The following is a 24,337-nucleotide window of genomic DNA, read 5'->3' as shown; positions in this document are numbered from 1 at the left end:
TTTCATAAGGTGTTTGGGAAATTTTTTTCCTGAAATAATTTATTGAACATCTACATCAGTGAAAGTTAACTGCCTATCCTGAAGTCCGTCTGTAAAAGAAAGTTATCTCTTGTCCTGATTTTCAATTGTCCACTCTTTTATTAATTTGTTTTAATCTCATTGTTGGAAAAGGGGGATAGTGCATTTTAAATTGACCTTCATATGCTTTTAAAAATAAGACAGATCTACTTGATAATGTACTTTTTATTTGATCTCAAGTTGTATAAAACCAATAAATTTTGTGTTACTGTTACTGCAGTAGTAATCTTATGCACACAGTGATTCCATGTTAAATGCAAAGTAGTTAGGCATCTGTTTTCTTACAGGAGTTTCCAAGCTTCACTTTTGTGCAGTAAAAACAAAAGTAGGCTACAGTCTGTGCCATGTTGATGTACAGTTTCTGAAATTGTTTTACAAGACTTTGATAATAAAACCCTTAAACTTATGTTTATGTTCCTGTAAAACCGTATTTGTATTTATTTACGTTGTTGAATGTATGGCATTTACCTCATTCATTTTACATATCAATTTCTTTTTCCTTTCAGTCCACATATTTTAATATAGTAGTAAGATGGAATCCATCACTGTAGTGATTAGTTGCCATTAAAATTGTCAGAATTAGTTTAATTTCTATCTAAAACAGTCTTTTTCTAAGTGTAATTTTCTTATATTTTGGGTGTAGGACTTGGGTTGAGTAAAGCAATGAACTTTAGGATAAACAAATGATCCCACCTATATCTAGTAAATTTATATTTTTGGTGACTATAAACATACTTTTCTGGAATAGTATAGAAACTCAATGGTATGTATCTACTGTACAATACTAAATAGTATATTTATTCATTTATGAAATGAGTAGTGTTTGAGTGGCTGGGATTAAGAGGAAAATGAGCCGGAATTGTAGCTTTTATCCAAATTGGAGTATAATTTTTTTTTTTTAACTTTTAGAATTGAAATGCCGTATAGATAAGCCAGCATTGTTTTTACAGTTTGTAGTAACTTTTTAAAGATTTTATGGAAGGGAATTTTGTCTGTAGTGAGTAAGACGTTCTAGTAATGATCCTAAAAATCACTGCATTTTTAAACACGAAGTTGAACGCAAATGGCATTCTTTAAACTTACAAAAAAATTTAGTAGAAAAACATTTAAAGATTGAACCATATGATATTGTCGGTTTTGTAAGTCAAAAACAAGTAAGATATTGGCGGTTTCACTTGGTTAAGCGTAATAGTACTCAAATTTTATTCCCTCACTTGTAGTCTTTGAACATATAGTATGCTAATTTCTAAAAAGGGATTAAGAAATTTTGGGCTTTAAAATAGTACCACTGACTTAAGATGCTGTTGTGAAGGGAGTCTATACTTAGGTTATTTTTCAGTGAACATTTATGCACAAAGGTAGGGTTGCACGGGACAGAAGCCTTTAACACATAACCAGTCGAAATCAAGTGAACACTGCCTCCACACTGAATTTTGTTCTGTATTTGGTAGTGAAAATGATTAAAAAATAAAAGTGGTTTTGTTAGAAAAATGTTTGTGCTATTTATTTGCTTAAATTCTTCATGAGTGAATGAGGTAGTAGCTATTTAAGAGCCCAGTCATGAATTTCAGCTTCATTTACAGCTGGGGAGACCTGTGTTTCCTACTTCATTTTCCTGTCTGTAAAATGGGAGTGATATCTACCTTGTAGTTGGTAGAAAAAAATGTAGCCCTGTGCACCTGGGTCAGTAAATGGTACCTGCTATTTAATTATGGAGCTTTTCAAAACTATATGAAAATTTAGTTTGAGGTAACATTTTAGCAAAAGCACTAAGATAAATTGCATGCAGATATGGCTATATTTCCCTTTACATTTTTGTGAATATAGGTTTTGGATAATAAGCTCCCTGGTAGTGATTCTATGTGGAAGGTAGAAGAATATTAGTTACTTAGGGAAGAAAGACAAACGGCTTCTACTAGAACAGTGAAAACTAATTTTACATTCACCTTGGAGTTGCATCTTAAAACTGATGTTCTGCTCTCAGTGTCATATAGCCTGTACAAGCAAGCCTACTTTTCCTCTGGCAAAACAATACCACTTTCTTCACTTGGGCACCAGATTAAGTGGTCTGTGCTGTTTGAAGATGGATAGACATCTTTTAAGCTGGAATTGAGATTTGTTCCTTTTGTCTCAAATCTAGCTAGTGCATTTCACTCCTATCTAAAATATTTTCTCTAATCAAATACATGTAGTTGTGTTTAAATATGGAAACTCTACTGATACTTTTAAAGAGCATCAGAATATGTTACTAAGGTTTTATTAGCAGAGGTAGTTTTTAAATGAGACTAATTCTGGAGTTGTTGATTTTGAGTCTGTTTTAGTTTTATTTTCCCATTTTCATTTTATAATATCAGTATATGTAAAATTCATATAGACATTCTTCAGCAAAACAACGTGTGAACCATGCTAATTCTTTGCTAGTGGGAATATTCTTAAGAATATACTTAAAGGTTATAGTAGGCGTTAAATATCAAGTTTCAGAAGACAAGCATCCTGTAGGTTAGCATCATGTAATTTTGTTCTTATCAATCAATCAGTCAGCATTCAATCCAGGGAGCCAAATGACCCAAAAAGATTTGATGACAGAGATTTGACCTTAATTGTGGGAGTTGGTTTAATAGTCTCAAAGTTGTCTATGCTGTGCATCTGATGCTGGAGACTAAAGCCCACAGGCAGTCAAGAAAAGAAGGATAGTTGAGAGGGGTAAGAATAAGTTGGAACCGTAAGCTGGAACCCACAAGAGTGGGCTGAAACTGCAGGACCAAGCAGATAAGCCACAACGTGTATGAACTACATAATTTCTGCTTCACTTCTTCAGAATTCCTGCACTACCCATGTTCATTACTTAAACATCCCCGCCAGTCACTGTCAGCCTTCTTTAGTGACCAAGAATTCTATGGGAGGTACAAGTGCGTCTTATTTTTGTGTTTTTATACTACACGGTTTCTGCTTTAGGCTAATTAATCATTTTCACCTGCAAAACACGAGCAAATTCAGGAATGATTGCCAAATACCTTTCTTTAAAACACTTAGGAAATTTGCTTCAGTTTTTTTAGGTGCTGTGGCAAAAGGAAAATTCTATGTACTATATGTGCCATTATGGCCAGAAGTATTATTCCCAAAATGAGCTATAAGTTTTTTTAAAGTTCATCACTAGGTAGTACTACAAGGATGATCACATGATCTAAAAAGTGTGCTATTGGGCTTCCCTGGTGGCGCAGTGGTTGGGAGTCGGCCTGCCGATGCAGGGGACACGGGTTCGTACCCCGGTCCGGGAAGATCCCACATACCGCGGAGCAGCTGGGCCCGTGAGCCATCGCCGCTGAGCCTGCGCGTCTGGAGCCTGTGCTCCGCAACGGGAGAGGCCACAACAGTGAGAGGCCCGTGTACCACAAAAAATGTGTGTGTGTGTGTGCTACTGAGATGACATTTTTAGATGGCATTCTAAGATACTATTGGCCCAGATTTCTGATATAAAATGCTTTACAAAAGCAGTTTTTGCCCATTCATAATATACAAATGATGGGCTTTTACTGAGTTTAGTTTTAATGTCTTTACAATTGATTTAATACCTCCTGTCCATTTATCTAAGTTTCACTGTCAGTTGTCTTTGAAAGTTCCCAAGTATAGCAACTTTGGTAAGGATTCATTTTGTTAATTTTGGAAAACACAGTTAAGATACCTTTTGCTGGAGTTAAGAACAGGCATAGTGTGTCCATACTAAGTAATTTGCTCAATTTCAGAGGCTAGCATACTACAAGTAGGACTTTGAATTCACCCCGTTTTTTACAACTTTTTCTCAACCATATTGTGACAAATAAAAGTTAACAGCAAAAGGAACTCAGTATTCTTTAGTCCTTTTGTGGCCTCGAAACAAGCTCTTTGTCTGCTTTAGGCTTAGTGAAAACTAGGGAGAAATTTCACTTAAGCACTCATTATTAACCACCCTTCCCCAAGATGTGAATGATAAGCTGTGCATGAATAACACTATGAAAACACATTTTTATTAGTGTGAGTGGGGCTCAATACCAGTTCTAAACAGGAGAAAAACGGAATATTTTCAGCTTCTGTTGGCTATCAGCTTCTCTGAAATGTGTTCATGTCTAGACAATTGTATGTAGTTATACTCAAAATAATCAGAGCATCAGGTTTATGCCTCCCTTTTTATGAAGCTTGATAATCTTCTGTACATGAATGTCTAGACAGGCAAACTGTCTCTAGGGAATTTTCTTAAAGAATCCTATATTCCTTTGAAACCGTACTGGTGGCAGGATATACTGAACATTTCTAAATGGCCATTTAAGGTAACCATTTTATAGCCCCCTAATTTTAAACAAGTTTTTCAGTCACAAATGGAAGGCAAAGAGAATTTTATGAACCTACATTACAAAATCTAGATTACCATGTAAGAGTATCAAAATATATAGCGTTTTTATCTACTTACTTGAAACACGGCATATAGCTTCATTCATTAGCTGGATTAAAAGGCACATTTTGAAAAGTCTAATACTGTGAAAAGTTTATTTGCATTAAATAACTCCTATTTTTACCATCATAAGAGACACTGACATTTGCTTGTCCTTTGTGATCAGATAAAAGACATTTTGGAATGGATAATCTCTACTATTCTTTATGAAAGAAAAAGTTAAAAACAAAATTCAAGTGCAAAAGTTTTCAGTAGTCTTCCTACCTCCAGTGTACCCCAGCAAAAGAGTCACAGCTTTTAGGAAATTGATAAATCCCAGCTGCAATTTACCATGTTTTTTCCCCAATGAATTACAAAAAAAGTCTGCAGTATATTCCTGAAAGTATACCATATTCCCACAAAGTAAGGGAGCCTAAAAGCAACAGTGATCATTGCCATTCAGTATCTCAAACCTCATATAATCAGTGACAGGATAATAGAATCTCTAAGTCCAGCAAACATTCCCAAAATAATAGGGATCAACTTCTATTTAATAAAATTAGTCTGGGTTTACCCACCCTTTTCACAAAATTCAACAGACCCACATAAGGTAGAAACTGCTCTTTGAATTTTTAACTATGATTATTTTTCTTCATTATAAAATGTATTTAATAAAATGTCAACATATGCAATGTAGTATGTACCAGCATGGAAGATGCAGCTTTAAAGATGTTTATTACAAAATTTTTCTTACGGTTGATGCTTCGGATTTTTAAGCCATCTCTTCAATAAAGGTCTCTAAACTCATTCAAATTATTTAAAATCCTGAAAAAAGTTACTGGTCACTCTAAAAAACTTGACAGATGCATTCTGACACATTTTTCAAGATACATTTAAAAAACATTTCTTTAGCTAAGCTCTTTAATACAACAACATTTTATGACAGTTATACATTATTCTCCCTAATTTATTGTCATTGTTGGACCTTCAAACCATCTTGGAATAAGTATGAAAAATTTTATGTGCAAAAATGAATAACGCATGATTTTAACACTTTGGAGATAATTAAAATCAATAAATATTTTCTTGTGACTTACTTAAAAAAATAAACAGTAGGAATTGTCAATCTTGTGTATGTTTCTGGAATTTAACTTGTAACAAATATATTCTATTAGCATATAAAATGTTTTTACCTTATTTTGAAAGCATTAAATATGTAGGGATGCCCAAAATATGTGGATTGTTTTTAAAACTGACACAAATGCATCCATATTCCACTAAAAACAAAATAATCAGAATGATGTGCACTTATTAGGAAGCAAGTTTAAAAATTTGGAATTTTTTTAAAGTGCTCAGATTTGAAAGAAGAATATCTTTAAGCATGCTCATCATGAACACAAAAAGGACTTTTAAACTGAAGTTTAGGAAAAAAAAAAGTTTCTATGAAAGGAAGATTATTAACAAACATTTTCCATTGAAGAAAGAATTCAGGTAAAAACAAATAGCACCACAATGAATTGCACTAAGGTGCTAAAGGAGGTACCTTATTCCCTGCAGAGAGAATGCTCCTTCTGAAGTGTATTGCAACATATAAATGCAATTGTTTAATGGTTACCATTTGGTTCATTCAGCTACAGAAAACTGCATTCCTTCTAGTTCATTATATTGAACATTCAAATTACTGAACTATACATAATGTTACATACTTTACATTTTATGAAAACAAAGCTTGAAGGAATATTTATAAAGGTCACCTTGAATATAAGATGACAAGTTTAAAAGGGCTTCATATCTCTTAAGACATTTAATTTATGTTAATGGTCCAGGAGTGTTTTAGATATAGATATAGATATATTTATATGCATATATATTTCAACAAGTGTAAAAATTTTTAAAAACAATCACAGCACTCATAGCTGTTTTACATAAGAAGGACTTGGGGTCATTAAGGTGTCAAACTATTACACTTATAATATGTGTATTTTTTAAAAGACTGAAAATGGCACATCAGGAAACTTGCTGGAATTCTTATTAGAGGCCCATTTCATTATATCATATCACTGATGTGTCGATCCAACATAATTCCCTTTTCTTCGATGAAAACATTTGTCCCTTCTATTTGAATTCAATTCTGGGGTCTCTGCATTCTCTAGCTTTCCTTGGTTGAATGGCATCATTTTCTGTGTCAGTTAAAGATCAGGAAAACGGCTTGGGTCTTCCTTGTAGTCTTCAGGTATGGTAAAAATGGAACCATCAAATTCATCATATCGAAACTCCTGAAAAGTCACAGTGGCTGTGATCGTAGGAAACACGGGTATATCTAGAGAGGACAATCAATGATAACACTGTAAAATGAAATGGTAACCTATTTATAGACTATGAAATACTATTAGAGATATCTATACTCCTTAAAATGTAAAAAAGTGTTATTCAAGGACCAGACAAATCCTAATATACATCTAATATTGAGTATGTGTGTTTGCAGGAAGAGTTTGGCTACTTGTGAGGAGAGACAGACACCAAAGCATCAAGAATTACATCAAAAACTCAAGGTCCCACTGCTTCCCAGTCTTAGCACTATGATGGCAGATTCCACTAGACTATTTTTTCTTGGGGCAAAGGGATGGCTACATTTGTACTTTTTGCATTCTGATATCTTTTCTTCAGATTGTAGTGTACTTTGAATCTGAGCTGATTTTTTTTTTCATTTAATACAAATGAAATACATTCATCCTTTTTTGTTTTAAAACACTAAAAAACAATCCATCACTTTAATATATGGGATAAAAATAATCTCATCAGAATTGGAGTAATATCATACCACCACAGCCTAATATTCTTCTAAATAAAATACATTTCTAGCTGAAATTATGAGTGAAATGTGACATCAAAAATGGCCAAATACTATAATCACTCTGCAGTTTTATTCCTCATACGATTTACTGGAAAGAACACAAATTATAAAACCTAGATTCTGATTCCTACAAATCATTTAATTTATGAGACTCAAGGATTCCGTCTATAAAATAAACTCTAAAGGTTACTTAAAACTCTGAAATGATTCTGTGAAAGCTAAGTTGAATGCCTAGAAAAAAGGCATACCACAAACTAAGGCTGACTGTTACAAGCCTAGTATTCTATTGCAGAAAGTAATATTCTCATTAAAAAAAAAAAAACTTAGAGAAATCAACATAAGGATTACAGAGTTTCCAGTTATTTCTGGTGGAAAAGATCATTCATTTGTGCTTATTAAGTAAAGATGCTGTTCTAATTCAGAGGTCAGCGAACTAAGGCCTGTTGCCTGGCCGTTTTTTGTAAGGCCTGTGGGGTAAGAAAAAATTTTACATAATTTAGTAGTTTTTTAAAAAACACAAAGAATAATGTTTCACGCAGATAAAATTACATGAAATTCAAACTTCACTGTCCAGAGTAAAGTTTTATTGGAATATGTGGTTTACTTATTGTCTATGGCTGTTCTCATTCTCCAGCAAGAGTTGAATAGTTGTGACAGAAACCATATGGCCTGTAAAGTCTAAAATATTTACTATCTTTCAGAAAAAGTTTGATGACCTTGATGACCCTTCTTCTAGGCATTGGATATACACCAGCAAACAGTAGAAAACAAATCATGCATTTATGGAGATTACATTCTGGTTGGGAGATACAAACCACAAATAGATAAAAAATAATTGTGACTAAGTATGGTAGGCAAAAATAAAGCAAGTAGGGGGATAGGGAGTTTCAGTGTTGAGGGTAAGAGTTCTTGATTAGGGTTCAAAGGAAAACCTCAATAAAGTGGCCTTTCAGTAGACACCTGAGATAAGAACAAACTACACAGTTGCCCAGAGGAAGAAAATTCCAAGTAGAGGGAATAAGTAAAAAAGCCCTAAAATGAAAGCGTATGGTTTATTCTGGGAACAGCTAGGAGATCAGTGTGGCTACAGCCAAATGAGTACAGGAAAGATTAGCAGAAGATGAGGTTTGAGAAGAAATAGGCAGCCAGATCAAGCGGGGTTTAGGTCAAGAAAAAGTCTTCGGCTTTTACTCTGGATGAGATGGAAAGCCAGTGGATGGTTGTGAGCATAGTAGTAACATGTTCTGGCTTAAGTTTAGGCAGATGTAATGAATACAATGTAGGGTGACAAAAGTAATAGGAGGGATGTGCTCCAGAAGGAGCAGTCAGAGAGGCAGGAAGAAGATCAAGAGAGAACTCTATCCAAAAAGTGGGAGGAAATCAGAAGAGAAACTACCAGCTTTCACTGGGACAAGGACTCCACAAAAACAATGAAATCTTGGAGAGGTTAAGTCAGATAACAGAAAAGTGTCCAGTAGACTTAACGGGATGAACATCAATAATAAACACAGAGTGGAAGAGATGAAGAGAATCTGCACCAAGCAGCTGGGTTGTTTCTAGCTTGAGGCTATTACAAACTTATTTTTGTATACAGGTTTTTGTGTGAACTTATCTTTATTTTTCTGGGATAAATGCCTAGGAATGCAATTGACTGATCCCATGGAAGGTGGGTGGTTAGTTGTTTGTTTGTTTTTGAAGAAATGGCTAAAACGTTTTCCACGGTGGCTGTACCATGTTACATAACCACCAGCAATGTATGAGCAATCCAGTTTTTCCACATCTGCACAAACATTTGGAGTTGTCACCATGTTTTATTTTAGCCATTCTGTTAGGTGTATGTAATGATATCTCACTGTGGTTTTAATTTGCACTTCCCTAATGGCCAATGATTCTCAACACTGTTTTTGTGCTTATTTTCCATTTATATATCCTCTTTGGTGAAATGTCTTTTTGTGTCTTTTGCTCTTTTCTAACTGGCTTGTTTATTTTGTTACTGATGAGTTTTAAGCATTCTTGTGGTTTTTTTTACTCTTAACTGGGTCTTTCACAGAGCAAAGAGCTTTTTTACTTTTGAAGAAGTCCAATTCATTGATTTTTTTTCTCTTATGGGTCTTCTTTTCTTCTATGTTTATTTCCTAAGTTTTATTGTTTTATTTTACGTTTAAATTTAAGTCTATGATTCATTTTCAGTTAATTTTTGTATAAGCTGTAGGATTAAGGTGGAGTTTCATTGTTCTTGCCTTTGCATGTCTAATTGCTCCAGCATCATTTGTTGAAAAGGCTATCTTTCCTCCACTGAACTACTTTTGTACCTTTATCAAAAATAAGTTGAGCATATTTATAAGGATCTATGTTTGAATTCTTTCCTTATGTTGACTTATGTTTATATCTCAACCAATATCATACAGTCTTGATTACCATAGCTATACAGTAAATATTGAAATGGAGTAGACTGATTACTCACACTCATTCTTTTTCAAAGTTGTTTTGGCTATTGTTCTGAGTCAAATTCTTTCCCCTCCAAAAAAGATCTATTCCAGTCCTAACCCCCAGAACCTAAGAATGTGACTGATTTTTGAGACAGGGTCTTTGCAGAAGTAATCAAATTAAGAATCATTAGAGTGGTCCCTAACCCAATGGCTAGTGTCCTTACAAAAAGGGGAAATTCGAAGACACACGTACAGGAAAAGAATACCATGTGAAGATGAAGGCAAAGATTGTGGAGTGATGCTTCTACAAGCCAAAAAACATCACCAGAAGTTAGAGGAGGGCCAGGAAACAGATTTCCTCTCATAGCCTGCAGAAGGAGCTAACCCAGATGACACCCTGATCCCAGATTTCTAATCTCCAGAACTGAGACAATAAATTTCTATTGTTTAAGCCACTCACAGTTTGTGGTATTCTATTATGCAGCCCTCGAAAATATAGATATTCTAGTTTCTTTGCCATCCCATGTAAATTTTAAAATAATCTTTTCTCAATCTACAAAAAAAATATGGCTGGGATTGTGATAAGAATTGTGTCAAACCCATGTATCTCTTTGGGGAGAATTAACATCTTTCCTATGTTGAATCTTCCAATCCATGTGCATTGTATGTCTCTACTTTTATTTAGATCTTCTTTTATTTCTTTCATCAGTGTTGTATAATTTTCTGCATACAAGTACTGTAAATGTTTTGTTAAATTTACATCTATTTCCTTTTTTTTGCAATCATAAAAAATATTTAATTTTCAATTTTGGTGTCAGTGTGTTAATGCTAATATACATAAATATTACTGATTCTTGTATGTTTAACTTTTATCCTGCCATCTTGCAGAATGCATGAACTCTAGTTTGTTTCTAGAACCTTTGGGATTCAACTCATAGAATCATGTCATTTGCAAACAGAGAAGGTTTTATTTCTTCCTTTTTCTACTCTGAATGCCTTTTTTTCCCCTTTCATTCATTATTACACTTACTATCCTTTTGATTTCTGCAGGATCTGTCATGCTATCCTGTTTCATTCTCTCTTTTTTATCTGTCTTGCTACAGATGTGTTGATTTCATCACTCTTTTCAAAGGACCAGCTCTTTGCATCACTGACTTTCTCTATTTATTCTGTTTTCTCTTTCATTTATTTCTACTCTCCTTCCTTCTGCTTGCTTTGGGTTTATATGTTCTTCTAACTTCTTGAAGCAGGAGCTTAGATTATTGATTTAAGACTTCTCTTTTCGTAATGTATGCATTTAGTGCTATAAATTTCCCTCTCAGCATGACTTTAGCTATATTATACAAATTTTGATATCTGTAATTTTACTTTCATCCAGCTCAATATATTCTTTTCCCTTGAGATTTCACCATTGACCTATACATTATTTAGAAGAGTGCATAACAAAATATCACTAACTGGAGAGTCTCATTATCTTTCTGTTATTAATTTCTAGTTGGAGTCTACTGTGATTGTTTTTCAATTATTAAGGTTTGTTTTATAGCCCAAGATATGGCCTATCTTGGTATATGTTCCATGAGTACCTGAAAACAATGTGTATTCTGCTGATGTTGGGTAAACTGTTCTATAAATGCCAATTGGGTGCTTTGGTTTATGGTGTTGTAGAGATGTTCTATAATATCCTTGCTGATTTTCTTTCAAGTTGTTGCATCATCTGTTGAGCGAAGGGTGCTGAAGACTCATTATAATTGGAAATCTATTTTTCCTTTCATTTCTTTCAGTTTTTGCTTCACTTATCCTGCAGCTCTGTTGTTTGGTATACACATTTAAGATTGCTATTCTTCTTCATGGATTGACCCCTTTATCGATAATTATATAATGCTCCCCCGCACCCCGGTAGTTTTCTTTGCTCTGAAATCTACTTTATCTAATATTAATATAGCTAGTCCTGTTATCATTTGCTTAATGTTTGCATGATATATCTTTTTCCATCCTTTCACTTTCAACTTGCCAATATCATATTTGAAGGGAGTTTCTTGAAGATAGCATGTAGTAGAGTCATGTTTCTTTAATCTGTTTTTCCAATCTATATGTTTTAAATGTTCTATTTAGACTATACTTAATGGAATTATTTATATACTTAAGACTTAAGTCTGCTGTTTCATTTTTTGTTTTTTTGCTTGTTGTCTCTTTTTTCATATATTTTTCTTTTTCTTGCCTTCCTGTAGGTTACATGACTACTATTTATTTATTTATTTATTTATTTATTTATTTGGCCACACCGCACAGCATGTGGAACGTCCCTAACCAGGGATCAAACCTGTGCCCCCTGCAGTGGAAGCACAGAGTGTTAACCACCGGACCACCCGGGAAGTCCCAACATGACTACTTTTTAGAATCTTATTTTTAGTTATCTATAGTGTTTTTGAGTATATCTCTTTGTACACCTTCTTTAGTGGTTGCTCTAGGTATACATTATATATAACTAATTTATCATAGGCCCCTGGTGTCATCACTTTAGCAATTCAAGTGAAGTAGAAAAATTTTACCTCCCTTTATCTCCTTTCACCTTCCCCCATTTATAATATAACTATAAATAGAAAGAAAGAATGGAGAGATAAAAATAGACTTTCAAGCAACTTGGCTATGAAAAGCAAACATTAAAGGCAAGTGCTGGGTAGGGTGGAGCTAAAGGGATTGTTTCATTAGATTGGTTGAACTTTATTTCTGAAGTTTGGCCATCTTCCCCTCACCTCCCTGTGCCTGACTTTTCTTTTTTTGGGCCATACCCTGCAGCTTGAAGGATCTCAGTTCCCCAACCAGGGACTGAACCCGGGCCACGGCAGTGAAAGCCCAGAATCCTAACTACTAGGCCACCAAGGAACTCCCTAGATCGGCTGAATTTTAAAAGGAGAAAGACCTTTAATTGGTTTAACTTTAAAAGGAGAAAGACCTGAACAAAGCCTAACGGCTAAGAGGAAAAAGGCTGTACAGAAGGAGTTGGAAGATAAAGGAGAAATATGGGGAAACTGATAGAGCAAGCTTTTTAAAAAAGCAGGGAGGAAAACAGTTTCACAGTACAAATGAAGAGAATAATCAAGCTAAGAAAAGGGACACCACTTCCACTGAGCTAGAAAAGATGGAGGAAAAGATAGGGCTTGGGGCAGAAGAGTTTGTATGAGAAGTTGGGAGTAATGAGGGAGGTCTCATTTCTGATGGCCGTTTTATGTAACTAAGAAAACAAAATTCATCTGCTTAGACTGTGGGAGGAAGTAGTGGGGGTGGGGATGGGGACTGGTGAAGGAGGTTCAAATTTAACCTTTGAAAGCAGAATGAGGGAAGCAGCAAATCAGAGAAAAGATCATTCAAGATCAGCACTTAAAGCTCTGGCTGCTTTTGAAAACATGTAATTGTGTTAACAATACCCAAATTTTTCCCCTCACTTGTACCTTCTAGCCTAAATATAGAAACAGAAATGACTGAAGATTAAACTGACGTAGGACTGGAGTTTTATACGGTAATTATGAAAGAAGGACAAAGAGACAAGAGAGACAGAGGTAAGCAAATTCCCAATAAGTATACAAGCAAAAAATTATAAATCCCTTGTTAATATGGCTCTATATCAGAGAAATGCCTGCAAAGAAGTACTGTAGACTTTTTTCCTTTCTATATAATCAAAGTATTTATTTTTCATAAAAAAAACTTGTATTGTGAGGTCTGATTTGTGTTTGGGACTTTAAAAAATGTGAATACAGTAATAGTTTCATATATTTAATCCCTACCCTCTATTCTAGTTTGTCACTGTGCCCCTTAAATGCAGTACATAGAAGAGAGTCCAATGCTTGAACTATTTTCTGGCTACAGACAAATACAGCGGGATTTTAAGCTTCTGCAGAAATACTCATGTAATGATCCACAGCTCAAACACTCAGCTTTAGTTTTCTAACAGTTTCTGCCTAGAATCTTATCACTGGTTTATTCAAGTAGACACTGGTTTCCCAGTGCTTTTACATCACAAAGGGAATCTAGAATGACATAGTTAGAACATGTTTTAAAATCAATTTTAATTCACAAAATGTATTCCCAAATTTGGAAAGTTGAGAAGGTCGAGTTTAATTTTAGCAATAAAAGCATTACTTCTGGGAGTAAAGCATTTTGGCCTAATTATTCTGAGATGTGGTTTCAGTAATATTGAGTGAAAAAAGATAAAATATATCAAAGGAATTATATAAAAGTTATACTATTATATAATATCCCCCTACCCCATCCATAATGTAAACACCAAAAGGGCAGGGGCTTTTTGCTGTCTCTAATCCCCCCCACAGAAAAGGGTCCAGTACACAGCAGGCACTGATTAAATATTTGGTGGCTGGATCAATGGATGGTATTGAAGGCCCTCCTGGAGCTTAAATCAATGCTAAATCTAAACCTCAACTCCTAAAGAACCTGTAAATAGTGTCTTGCTCCCAGTTTTCTAATATAGTTAAGAAGATAAATATATACGAAAATGAGAGTTTACTGTTTTGAAAGATCACTGTTTAAAATAAAATTAAGTTTACACATTTAAGACTGAAAAATAAAATTTAAGGAGTATTACTGTATCCCTGAATAATGACTGTTGACAACAGAAACATTCCCACTATTCAGAAACTCAGTCTGCTGAAAATTTGGGCTAAAATCCAGTCTCCCTATATTTCATATTAAAACATTATCACAGTGCATCATAAGTTCACCCACACCCTCTTGAATGAAATATTTGCATATCCCTTATATTTGACTTAGTAGAATTAGAGTTTTCATCAGGAACTTTATATATTTGACAAAACATGAATATCAATGCATATAATTACAGAAAAACCATATAAATATTTAAACTAGGAAATCCATTTTCCTTCAAAGCATATTTCTTCTTAAATGTTAGTAAACAGCTCCATATTTCTAATAGACACTGAACTTACATGAAAATTTTTCTCTTACCTAGTTTTACAGGAAAGCCTGGAGGAAGCTTCATCTGAACAAATTCTCTAAGCTTATTAAAGTGCTTGAAGGGAGCTATTACTTCCAAAACATTCAATAATCTGAAAAATGGAAGGAGAAAAACATATTTCAAATTGATTTCATTGTGTCTTTATGTTGTTTTATAACTACATGCTTCAAACTTACACAGTATTACTGACTTCCAGATATTAGAAATGAGAAAATGACACCTCCTTCTACCTCCTGTTTTTTTGTTTTATTATTCTTTTTACTGTGTCAAAGTTTATAACTTTCACATTTTATTGGGCAGCCATAATTTCCACAGTTGTTGACTTTAGATCTATATTTCAGCAGATTCAAGGCTTACACTAGTCTTCTTCCTGAAGTCTACAAATTCCCAAGTTCTTTAATTAACCTCACTGTTTGGACGCCTGAATTTCACTGTCAATTTTGTGTGTCAAGGGCTCTTACGTACTTATTATTCCTTGATTTCTTATAGATTTGATAACTTAGTGTTTCTTTTTTACATACTAAAGGGAAATCCGACTGGCATAAAATTTCAGTTTATAATCCTTCCCTCTTAACTACAATTTCACGAGGTCTCTTAACTTCTTTTATCCTTTGGTTGGATGAATTTCATTTTCAAGTAGTAGTATTCTTCTTTCAAAGAAGGCCCATGGCTGCTATATTCATTGAATTCTTCTGTGTCCTTTTCAATTGCCTTGATATGTAAATGACATCTTACCTAGATATACTATCAGATCACACTTTCTTTGCCTCAGCAATGTCAAGATGTAATAAAAAATGTAAGGCCAGGCTGTTTTTTTACCCTTTTTCACCTGAATGCCTTTAGAGCTCTCTATTAACAATTGAAATACAATAGTTTAACCAATATAATCATTGTTACTACTCCTTCTCTATCAATTTTTCTTGGAGCCTAATGTTAGGCTACAGATTTAGTTCTTCCATACAGAGAAATTTTCTTCTATCATATTTTGAATACTATTTTGTTTACATTTTGGAGGCTTTCTATTTAAGTGGAACAGCAATGATCCGCATATTGAACCACTCTCCTCCATAAACATTACTTCTCAAATTTCTTTAACCTCTTCTTTCACTGGATTCACTATAAGCTATAAAAATTTAATTTTTGGTCACATCTATCCTGTTCATTGTTGTTTCTACTGTATTTGTTTTGCAATAGTGCTATTTAGTGCTTAATTTATTTCCTTAGCTTTACAATCTCCTTTTCATTTCATTCTGTTGTCTTATCATCTCATCTTAGAGTGATCTAGTTTACCAATTTCATGTTCTTTTTATGTTTTCCTATAGTATTTACAAGAAATTTTCTTCTGTTCTTTGACTTATATTTTATTCTAGAATGAGTTCTTTTTCTGGCTTTTACATGCTATCTATATTCCTTATTTTACTTTTTGCAGGGGGAATGGCTATAATTCCACATTTTATAAATGCTAAAATACCCATTTTTTTCACATATTAACATCTCTGAAATTGGGATAACTCATAAAATTGAGAGCGGATTATAATTTGCCACATTATTCTTCTTCATTAGAGTATATATCTGGTGCATCCTGGAGTCATTTGGGTCCAAGATATGATAAATTATGCAGATTTGTATGTATGGCTAATTCCCTTCCCGCATCTTCTGAGAACTGTTTATTTATTTCCCTCTTTGATCAATAACTTGAGGACTGTATACCAAATTCTATCTACTCTTCCAAAGCTTGGCTATTGAGGAGTATGAGATGTGCACAGAATTTGTAGAAAAGAAGGGTCCTGCTCTCTTCTGTGAGAATATTTTTTTTTTAATGTATTAGGCCAGACTGAAAGTGGAAGGATCTACAAAGGAAAGCCTAGGACTTCAATTCATCCCCTACTTTAGTGAGAAGCCTAAAGGTACAGTTCTGTCAGAATCGGCTCCTCCCCTTCCATCCATCTCTCCAAATCAATTTTTTTTAATGAGCATCTGATGAATACAGGTTTGGAAGGATATATTCAAGTACTCCAGGAGTACTGTTTATAAGGGTGACAAACTACAAATAATTAAAATGTTTATCAGTAGGGGATGATAAAATAAATGGCAGTACATCAATACTACAATATACCAAGGAAAGAGAAAAAGATAGATAATAATGTACTTATTGTAATAACTCCAAGATAACTCACTTTTAAAAGAAAAAAAGGAACTAACAGAACAAAATGTAGACTGTTCCCCCTTTTTTATAAAAAATTCTAAAGAAACACAGAAAAAATCTAGACAAAAATACAGCAGTTATTTACCTGAGGTGAAAGAAAACTGCCATTTTTATTCTATAAACTTCCAAACTGTTACTTTTACAATAAGCATGTATTCATGTATTACTTTTGTAATTAAAAAAATAATTATTCAAAAATTTATCTGGTTAAAATAATTAAAACGTTAATATTTTGTGAGTTGGAAAATTTCTAGAAGGGAGCACGACACACTGTCAAAGCAATGGCTGTTTGCTTTTACATTTCAAAGGCCTCAAATGCACCACTCAGATGCCAACATTATTATAGCCTTTAGAGTTTAATAGCTTCTTTCATAAACTTGCGCAGTTAATAACAAACTTACGACTCAATTCCCAAGGGAAATTCCTGGCTCATGGCTATTGTGGCTTTAAACGTTTTCTTACTCTCTTTGCACACCAGTTCTCTACCCAGATGAGGAGCTCTAAAATGAAAAAGGAAAAAAGAAAGAAAGAAAGAAAATATTAGGAAATTTTTTCCACATGCTGTCATCTTCCCAAGAAGAATCTGTCATCTTCCAATGACATTCATTAGTATTTCAACTTTTCTTACTCTGATAGAAATAAAATTATGCTAAAAGGGAATGAAACATGTATAATAAATGAGACAAGGGTAACAAGAAAAAGAAAATAGCAAAGCATAAAAGTTCAGAAGAATATGATCAAAACCCAGAAAATTTCATATTGAATTTTAATAATCACTATTTTTAATAACAAAGCAAATCCATAGAAAAAAACCACCTTTAAAAATATTTTATATCTTTTAAATCACGTATTCAATTCAATCTCTTACTGTCTATGGTTCTCAGCACTGATCAATAAGAAGTGATATAAAGAATACAGAATTGTACATTACTTGTAGAATATTATAAGATGGAAACATTTTAGAAAAGTTAGAAAAAGTATAACAATAAACCTTTCAACATAAAAATAACAAAAAGACAACTTCTTACTAAGCATGAGGGTAGGTAATATTTTATTCTCCACCAAAAGAATATTTTCTACAAAGGACTGTATTTTCTTTGACATGGTCAGCCAGAAAAAAATTATTTATTTATTCATTCAAAATAAACCATTCATTCATCATTCTTTTATTCAATAAGTATTTACTGGATATAAAAACTATGTACTAGGTACTCTACTAAGTATTAGCAATATAACATTAAGCAAACATCTTGGGTAAGGATAGTAAGAAGTAGTCTGGCACAGGCTGAAACAAAGAGATGACAGGAGATGAGCTTGGAAAGGCAAAAAGTAGATAAACAATGAGTAGCCTTATATACCTTGCAAAAGACTCTGGATAATAACAGAATATAAAGTTCATCATACAGTGCAAAAACTCAAATAAGCAACTGCAGTGGGCAAGTCCTCATATTTCCTTAGAACAATGTCTTATAGGTTTTTTGGTATATATAAATTGGCAAGAGGGATGTAAAAAGAAGGCTCTACAACTTATTCAAAAAGAGAATGTAACTGGGGATGCTTCTCCCTCATCATGCTTCATCCATATATATATATTTTTTTGCGGTACGCAGGCCTCTCACTGTTGTGGCCTCTCCTGTTGCAGAGCACAGGCTCCGGACGCACAGGCTCAGCGGCCATGGCTCACGGGCCCAGCTGCTCCGCAGCATGTGGGATCTTCCCGGACCGGGGCACAAACCCGTGTCCCCTGCATCGGCAGGCGGACTCTCAACCACTGCGCCACCAGGGAAGCCCCTTCATCCATATTTTTAAAAGGAAAAAGAACTGCTTCAGATGAAACTATACTAATAATTCTCTGTAAAAAAAGTTTTACGCCTAAATATTCATGTTTTTACAAATTTTTCTAAAAACCAAAGAATATATAAACAAACAAAACAACACTTACTTTCCATTTTCAGAAGATATATATTCTTCCCATGTAATAGTGTTCTGAGGAGGAGGGGTAAGGGACTGTCTTCGAATTGGCTGCCAAAAAATAACAAACAGAGAGGGGAAGAGAGAGAGAGAAAGAGAGAGATATAGAGACAGAGACGAAGAGGGAGGGAGAAAAGAAAATTATATTTTTTAAAATATAAAATTGAAACATACAGTAAACTATAATCTACTTAATCTCTTCAATATAATGCTTTAAGAGGTTATTCTGAGATACTTCCATGGTGATTTAAGCTCCAATAATATGTATTATAATTTTTTTTTTTTTTTTTTTTTTCCTTGCGTTATGCGGGCCTCTCACTGTTGTGGCCTCTCCCATTTGCGGAGCACAGGCTCCGGACGCGCAGGCTCAGCGGCCATGGCTCACGGGCCCAGCCGCTCCGCGGCATGCGGGATCTTCCCGAAACGGGGCACGAACCCGCGTCTCCTGCATCGGCAGGCGGACTCTCAAGCACTGCGCCACCAGGGAAGCCCTATTATAATTTTTTAAATCTCAAATAAAAAAGAAAAGTGTCAAAGCAGTAAAATCCATTCATTCAATGTCTATTTTTGTTTGTTTTTGTTTTGTTTTTAATTTATTTATTTTTGGCTGTGTTGGGTCTTCATTGCTGTGCATAGGCTTTCTCTAGTTGCAGTGAGCAGGGGCTACTCTTCGTTGCGGTGCGCGGGCTCTCACTGCGGTGGCTTTTCTTGTTGTGGAGCATGGCCTGTGTCCCCTGCATTGTCAGGCGGATTCTTAACCACTGCGCCACCAGGGAAGCCCCATTCGATGTTTTAATCATCTAAAATGTCCCTGGCATTATGCTAGATGCTGAACGTGGGAACTACAGAGAAGTATAAAAACTAATACTGACTTCACAGAGTTTACAATTCAAAGTTGGAAAGAAAAAACACATACAAACATGAATAATCAGGAATACAAAGTATTAAATGATTAAAGATAAAATGAGCTTACAAAAAACTGAGTAATACAGGGGTTCAGAAGAGAGAGCAGTTTTCTATAGACAATAAATCAAGACTAGGGGATTGAGGCTCAAATTTAAATGAAAAGAAAATAAAAAGAATATTTTGGACAGAGAATTAACAGTGAAAACACTAGATTGATTTGAACTAGGGAGGAAAGTTCAAAAGGGAGATCAACAACAGTGGTAAAGGTCATATCAGATTTAAAACTTACACCTCATCTTTGTTAACTAAGAGGTTGGATCACAATAGGATGAATTGGCAATAAAGAACTAAGGGAGTGGCAGTAGAAATCGAAAATTGCTAAGGAAAATCCAACAACAAAAAGTGTAGAGCAAAAGGGCAATAAGTGAAAGACACATAAATAACAAAATGAACAGTAACACTGGGAGAGGGTTCCATTCAGAGAAGTATAGTTTTGGATATAATGAGTTTAAGATGTTAATAGGCAGCATATTAGAGTTGTAAAAATCAAGAATTTTGAAGACACAAAAATGAACTGGAATCCCACCCAGCTCCACTACCTGATAGTTGTGTGAATTGGGGCATGTTATTTATATTATTGTCAATTTAACTCACCTGCAAAATGGGAATATGACCACCCAACTCATAGTTAAGAATTCAAGGAGATAGTGTATGGAAAATCTTAGTGCCTAGCACAGTATAAAGGATTCAGTAAATAATAGTAACTATTTCATACTGGGAAGTTCCTAGAGGGCAGTTACAAAAAGAAAAGGAGAGAAATCGTATTTAGAGATAACGGTTTAAGAATTCTCTGACTAACTAAATGAAAAGTAATAAAACAGAGGACTGATGACTAAAAACTACACAGATTTGCCAGGGGGGAGGGTGGAGAGGACAGAAGGGAGCCAGATATTAATCAATAAGGGAAAAGAAAATACCAGAGCATCAAGTATCATGACAAGATACAAGACAAGTATCAAGTATCATGACAAGATGCAAGACAAGTATCATGGAAGTGAAAAGGCTGTTTCAATATCATAACAAAGACTTTAAAGGGAAAGAAGCCTGAAAAAAAGGCCACAGATTTTGTTGGTGAGAAATCATTGATGATCTCTGAGTAGCATCAGAAGAATAGGGGAAGAAGGGAAACTAACAGTTTTTGAGCATCAGGCAATATGAAAGATGACGTTCTGCCCTTGAGAAGTTTACAAAGAGACACACAGGAAATAGATAATTATAATCCAGGATGGGTGTGCTATGATAGAGGGATCAAGAGGATGGCATAAAAGCACTGAGAAGAGGGTTCTCTGACCCAGGCTGGGGTAGCCAAAAAGATGTGCCAGCAATGGTGGTTCCTGGCGGAGAAGTCTAAAAGAAAGAGAACAAAATAACCAAATGAAGGACACTGAGGAAAGTACAATGGTGAGAAAAACATGCTGTACTGGGAAACTACAAGTGTGGTGCTATTTTTCCCTTCATGTGTAGCATACATGAAGGAAAAATAGCAAGATACAAGGTAAGAGGGCAAGACACAGAAGAGAAAAAGTAGTTTGAAAGGGTTTTGTGCACTAAGTAGATTGTATTTTACTCAGAAAGCAATGGACAAATATTTTGAGCAATATAATGTTTTAGAACACAAACGTTGGAGCCAGACTGACCAAATCCTGGCTTTGCCAATTACTAGCTGACTTTGGACAAATTGTTTAACCTCTTTTGTCTCAGTTTAGTCAACTACATAACCTCAGAGGGTCGGTCTAAGGATAAAACTGGCTTGTTAACATAAAATACTTAAAATAGTGCCTGACACATAGTAAATATTCTATACATTTTAGTTATTGAGGCTTTACATAGTTCAATCTATTTCAGAGAGGTCATTCTGGTAACAGTAAGTTAGGAAGCTATCTCAGTAATCCAAATGAGAAATGATAATCTATTTCAAAATGGAAGAAGAGAAATAGATTCATGAGATCTTTAGGATTTTGTAATCGATTAGACACAGAGGTTAAGGAAAGCTAAGAAGTCCAAGGACAAATTTCAGATTGCTGGTTTGGGTAATGGTAGTAGATAATGGTGTTACCACTCAAGACAGAGAAAATAAGAAGAATGAAAAAACTGATCAGATTTAAACATACTAAATCTTAGATACCTATGTTTATCCAAGTGGAGGTAGGCAAAATACTATAGATCTGGTGATTAAGAGACAGGTCAGAGTTGAAGGTGTGTATTGGGTGACAGTTACTAGTGTTTATGTGGTAACTGAAGCATCAGGTATGTATCTAACAATGAGACATTAGAGAATACTAATTGTCTACTCAATCAATAATCTATCTCCTGTTCTTTGCTGTAAAAGAAGCTCCCTACCAATTTTTGGCTGGACACATGACTTCCTAGATTAAAGACTTCTAGATATCTTTATAGCTAGCTAAATTAGTTACACCTAAGTTCTAACCAATGGGATTTGAGCAGTGATGTATGCAACTTCTGACTGGGTACTCAAACAGAACAGGCATGTCCTCTCTTTCCTAATTACTATTAGGAATTATCATTCCTAATGGTTGGAACGCTAAACAGGTAATAAAACATCGTACACCATGTGAATGAGGGCCAGATCCTAGAAATGGTAGAGAAATAAGACCAAAAAAAAAAAAAAGAATAGGTCTGAGATTAACTCACAGAACAAAGAAACCATATAAACTCAGATTTTTCCATGAGAGAAAAATAAACTCCTGTCTTGTTTAAGCTACTGTTATAATCAGCCAAAATTATATCATAACCAATACCAAATATGATATATAAAATGTGATACTACACACAATAGTATGGCATGTGGCAATGGCTATTAATAGAATGACAAATGGGCTTAATAGGTAGTGACTGTCATAAATATTGTGGCAAAACATTAGGTAAAACACTGTCTTGTGATCCTGCAGAAGGCAAACAAGCTAATAGAAGCTGTAACAAACAGAAGAAATGACTGAAAAAATTTACCACTGATGCTCCAACCCAGAACCATAGCAAAGGTTAATCACACCTCTACCCAAATCTCTATCTAACTAAGCAGATCATGGTCAATTTCTCTTTCAGAGCACTGCTTAAAATTGTCTACTCTTTTGTCTACTCTTGCTTCCAGTCTATTTAATACCTATATATATTTAATACCTGTATATACATTTGGCTATAACTGATGTTTTTATATATATATATAAAATCATATACATATATTATCATATATATATTATCATAGTAAAGACTCATTTTCCTGGCATGATTAGATAATGCGGCATGTCATATAAGTATATTTTTTCAGGTAATAAAATTCTCTAAGCAGTTTCTACTATTTCCAATAGAATTCTTTCTAAACTATACATTATACATTCCCCATCTTAGTAGAGACTGTAATGAATCTAATTTAACGTTCCACTGAGCACTTTACTTCATCATTATGAATATCAGTTATTATATTTTAATAAGGTTTTTCTTAGTTTATGTTTATTCTAATTGACCCTTTGTTATATACTGATACAGCTGAACTCATCAGTGTTCCCACTATACTGTTCCCACAGCTATCTAATGAAACAGGAAGACATGAAGGCTGCCACAGGACATCAGATGGCTTTCTAAGTTTATTTCCCTAAGTCAGTAGGCTCTGTAACTAAAATGAAATCAAACCTTTCCTACATTATTAAATGCAAACTTTTAATGCCTGCTTTCCTTGAAGCATATAAGAAATAGTTTTGATTTATTGCTAGATTTGCTGAATTCTAATATTTTATATGGCAAAGGTTTCTGGAAGTTTAACACATTCATGTATTTTATATCTATATATTCTTATTTTGATTTTATATATTAAAAAAGTACATAATCACTAATAGAGTTTAACGCAATATTCTGTATATATAGCTTGCACACAATGCTTTTATCAATGACTGTCTAAGGTATAAATGTGGCATTACTCCCCACTCCAACAATAATTGGTTAGAACAAAGTGGAAAAAAGCACCAAAAGTGGAGGAGCAAGTGTCCATTACTTAAGAATTTCTAGCACTTAAATTTTACTATAAAAAATATTGTCAAAAATATATACTAAATATTAGAACTGTCTGGAAAGGAGAGGGGAAAGGAGTAGAAATGGCAAAACTAGTTAAAAGGCAAATAGTTACTTCTAAGTGTTACCTATAAGCTATTTGTTATAGAAATTAAAACAAATATTTGTCTGAAAAAAAAAAGAAACTCAAAAGCTATTCATTTAGAATAAAGAACATAAATGCATTCTGAAAAGGACATACATTTTTAAGAACTGAAATTCTATTAAAATGTGGCTTTAAAATATAATATTTTTGGGAATTCCCTTGCGGTCCAGTAGTTAGGATTCCACGCTTTCACTGCCAAGGGTGCAGGTTCAATCCCTGGTCGGGGAACTAAGATCCCACAAGCTGCACAACATGGCCAAAAAAAAAAAAAAT

The 24,337-nt window shown here is 34.2% G+C and overlaps 1 protein-coding gene across 2 annotated transcripts in view; it reads right to left on the bottom strand.

The window, feature by feature from the left end:
• Positions 1–5,016: 5,016 nt before the first annotated feature.
• The window catches only part of ANKRD13C (ankyrin repeat domain 13C), an 81,004-nt gene continuing 61,683 nt past the window's right edge, over positions 5,017–24,337 (bottom strand). Inside the window, exons 10-13 of one of the 2 annotated variants that reach the window (XM_007471643.1) lie at positions 18,902–18,981; positions 17,361–17,459; positions 14,744–14,844; positions 5,017–6,803 (exon numbers count right to left, since the gene is read on the bottom strand). In XM_007471643.1, the coding sequence (XP_007471705.1) occupies positions 6,673–6,803; positions 14,744–14,844; positions 17,361–17,459; positions 18,902–18,981 (411 nt within the window). In that variant the 3' untranslated portion in view covers positions 5,017–6,672. The remainder of the gene's footprint in view (positions 6,804–14,743; positions 14,845–17,360; positions 17,460–18,901; positions 18,982–24,337) is intronic. The other variant, XM_007471644.1, reaches the window with a different exon arrangement.

Source organism: Lipotes vexillifer, unplaced genomic scaffold (assembly GCF_000442215.2).
Source record: "Lipotes vexillifer unplaced genomic scaffold, Lipotes_vexillifer_v1.1 scaffold461, whole genome shotgun sequence".
NCBI classification, from domain to species: domain Eukaryota; kingdom Metazoa; phylum Chordata; class Mammalia; order Artiodactyla; family Lipotidae; genus Lipotes; species Lipotes vexillifer.
This window is presented reverse-complemented; position numbering and strand designations above follow the sequence as displayed.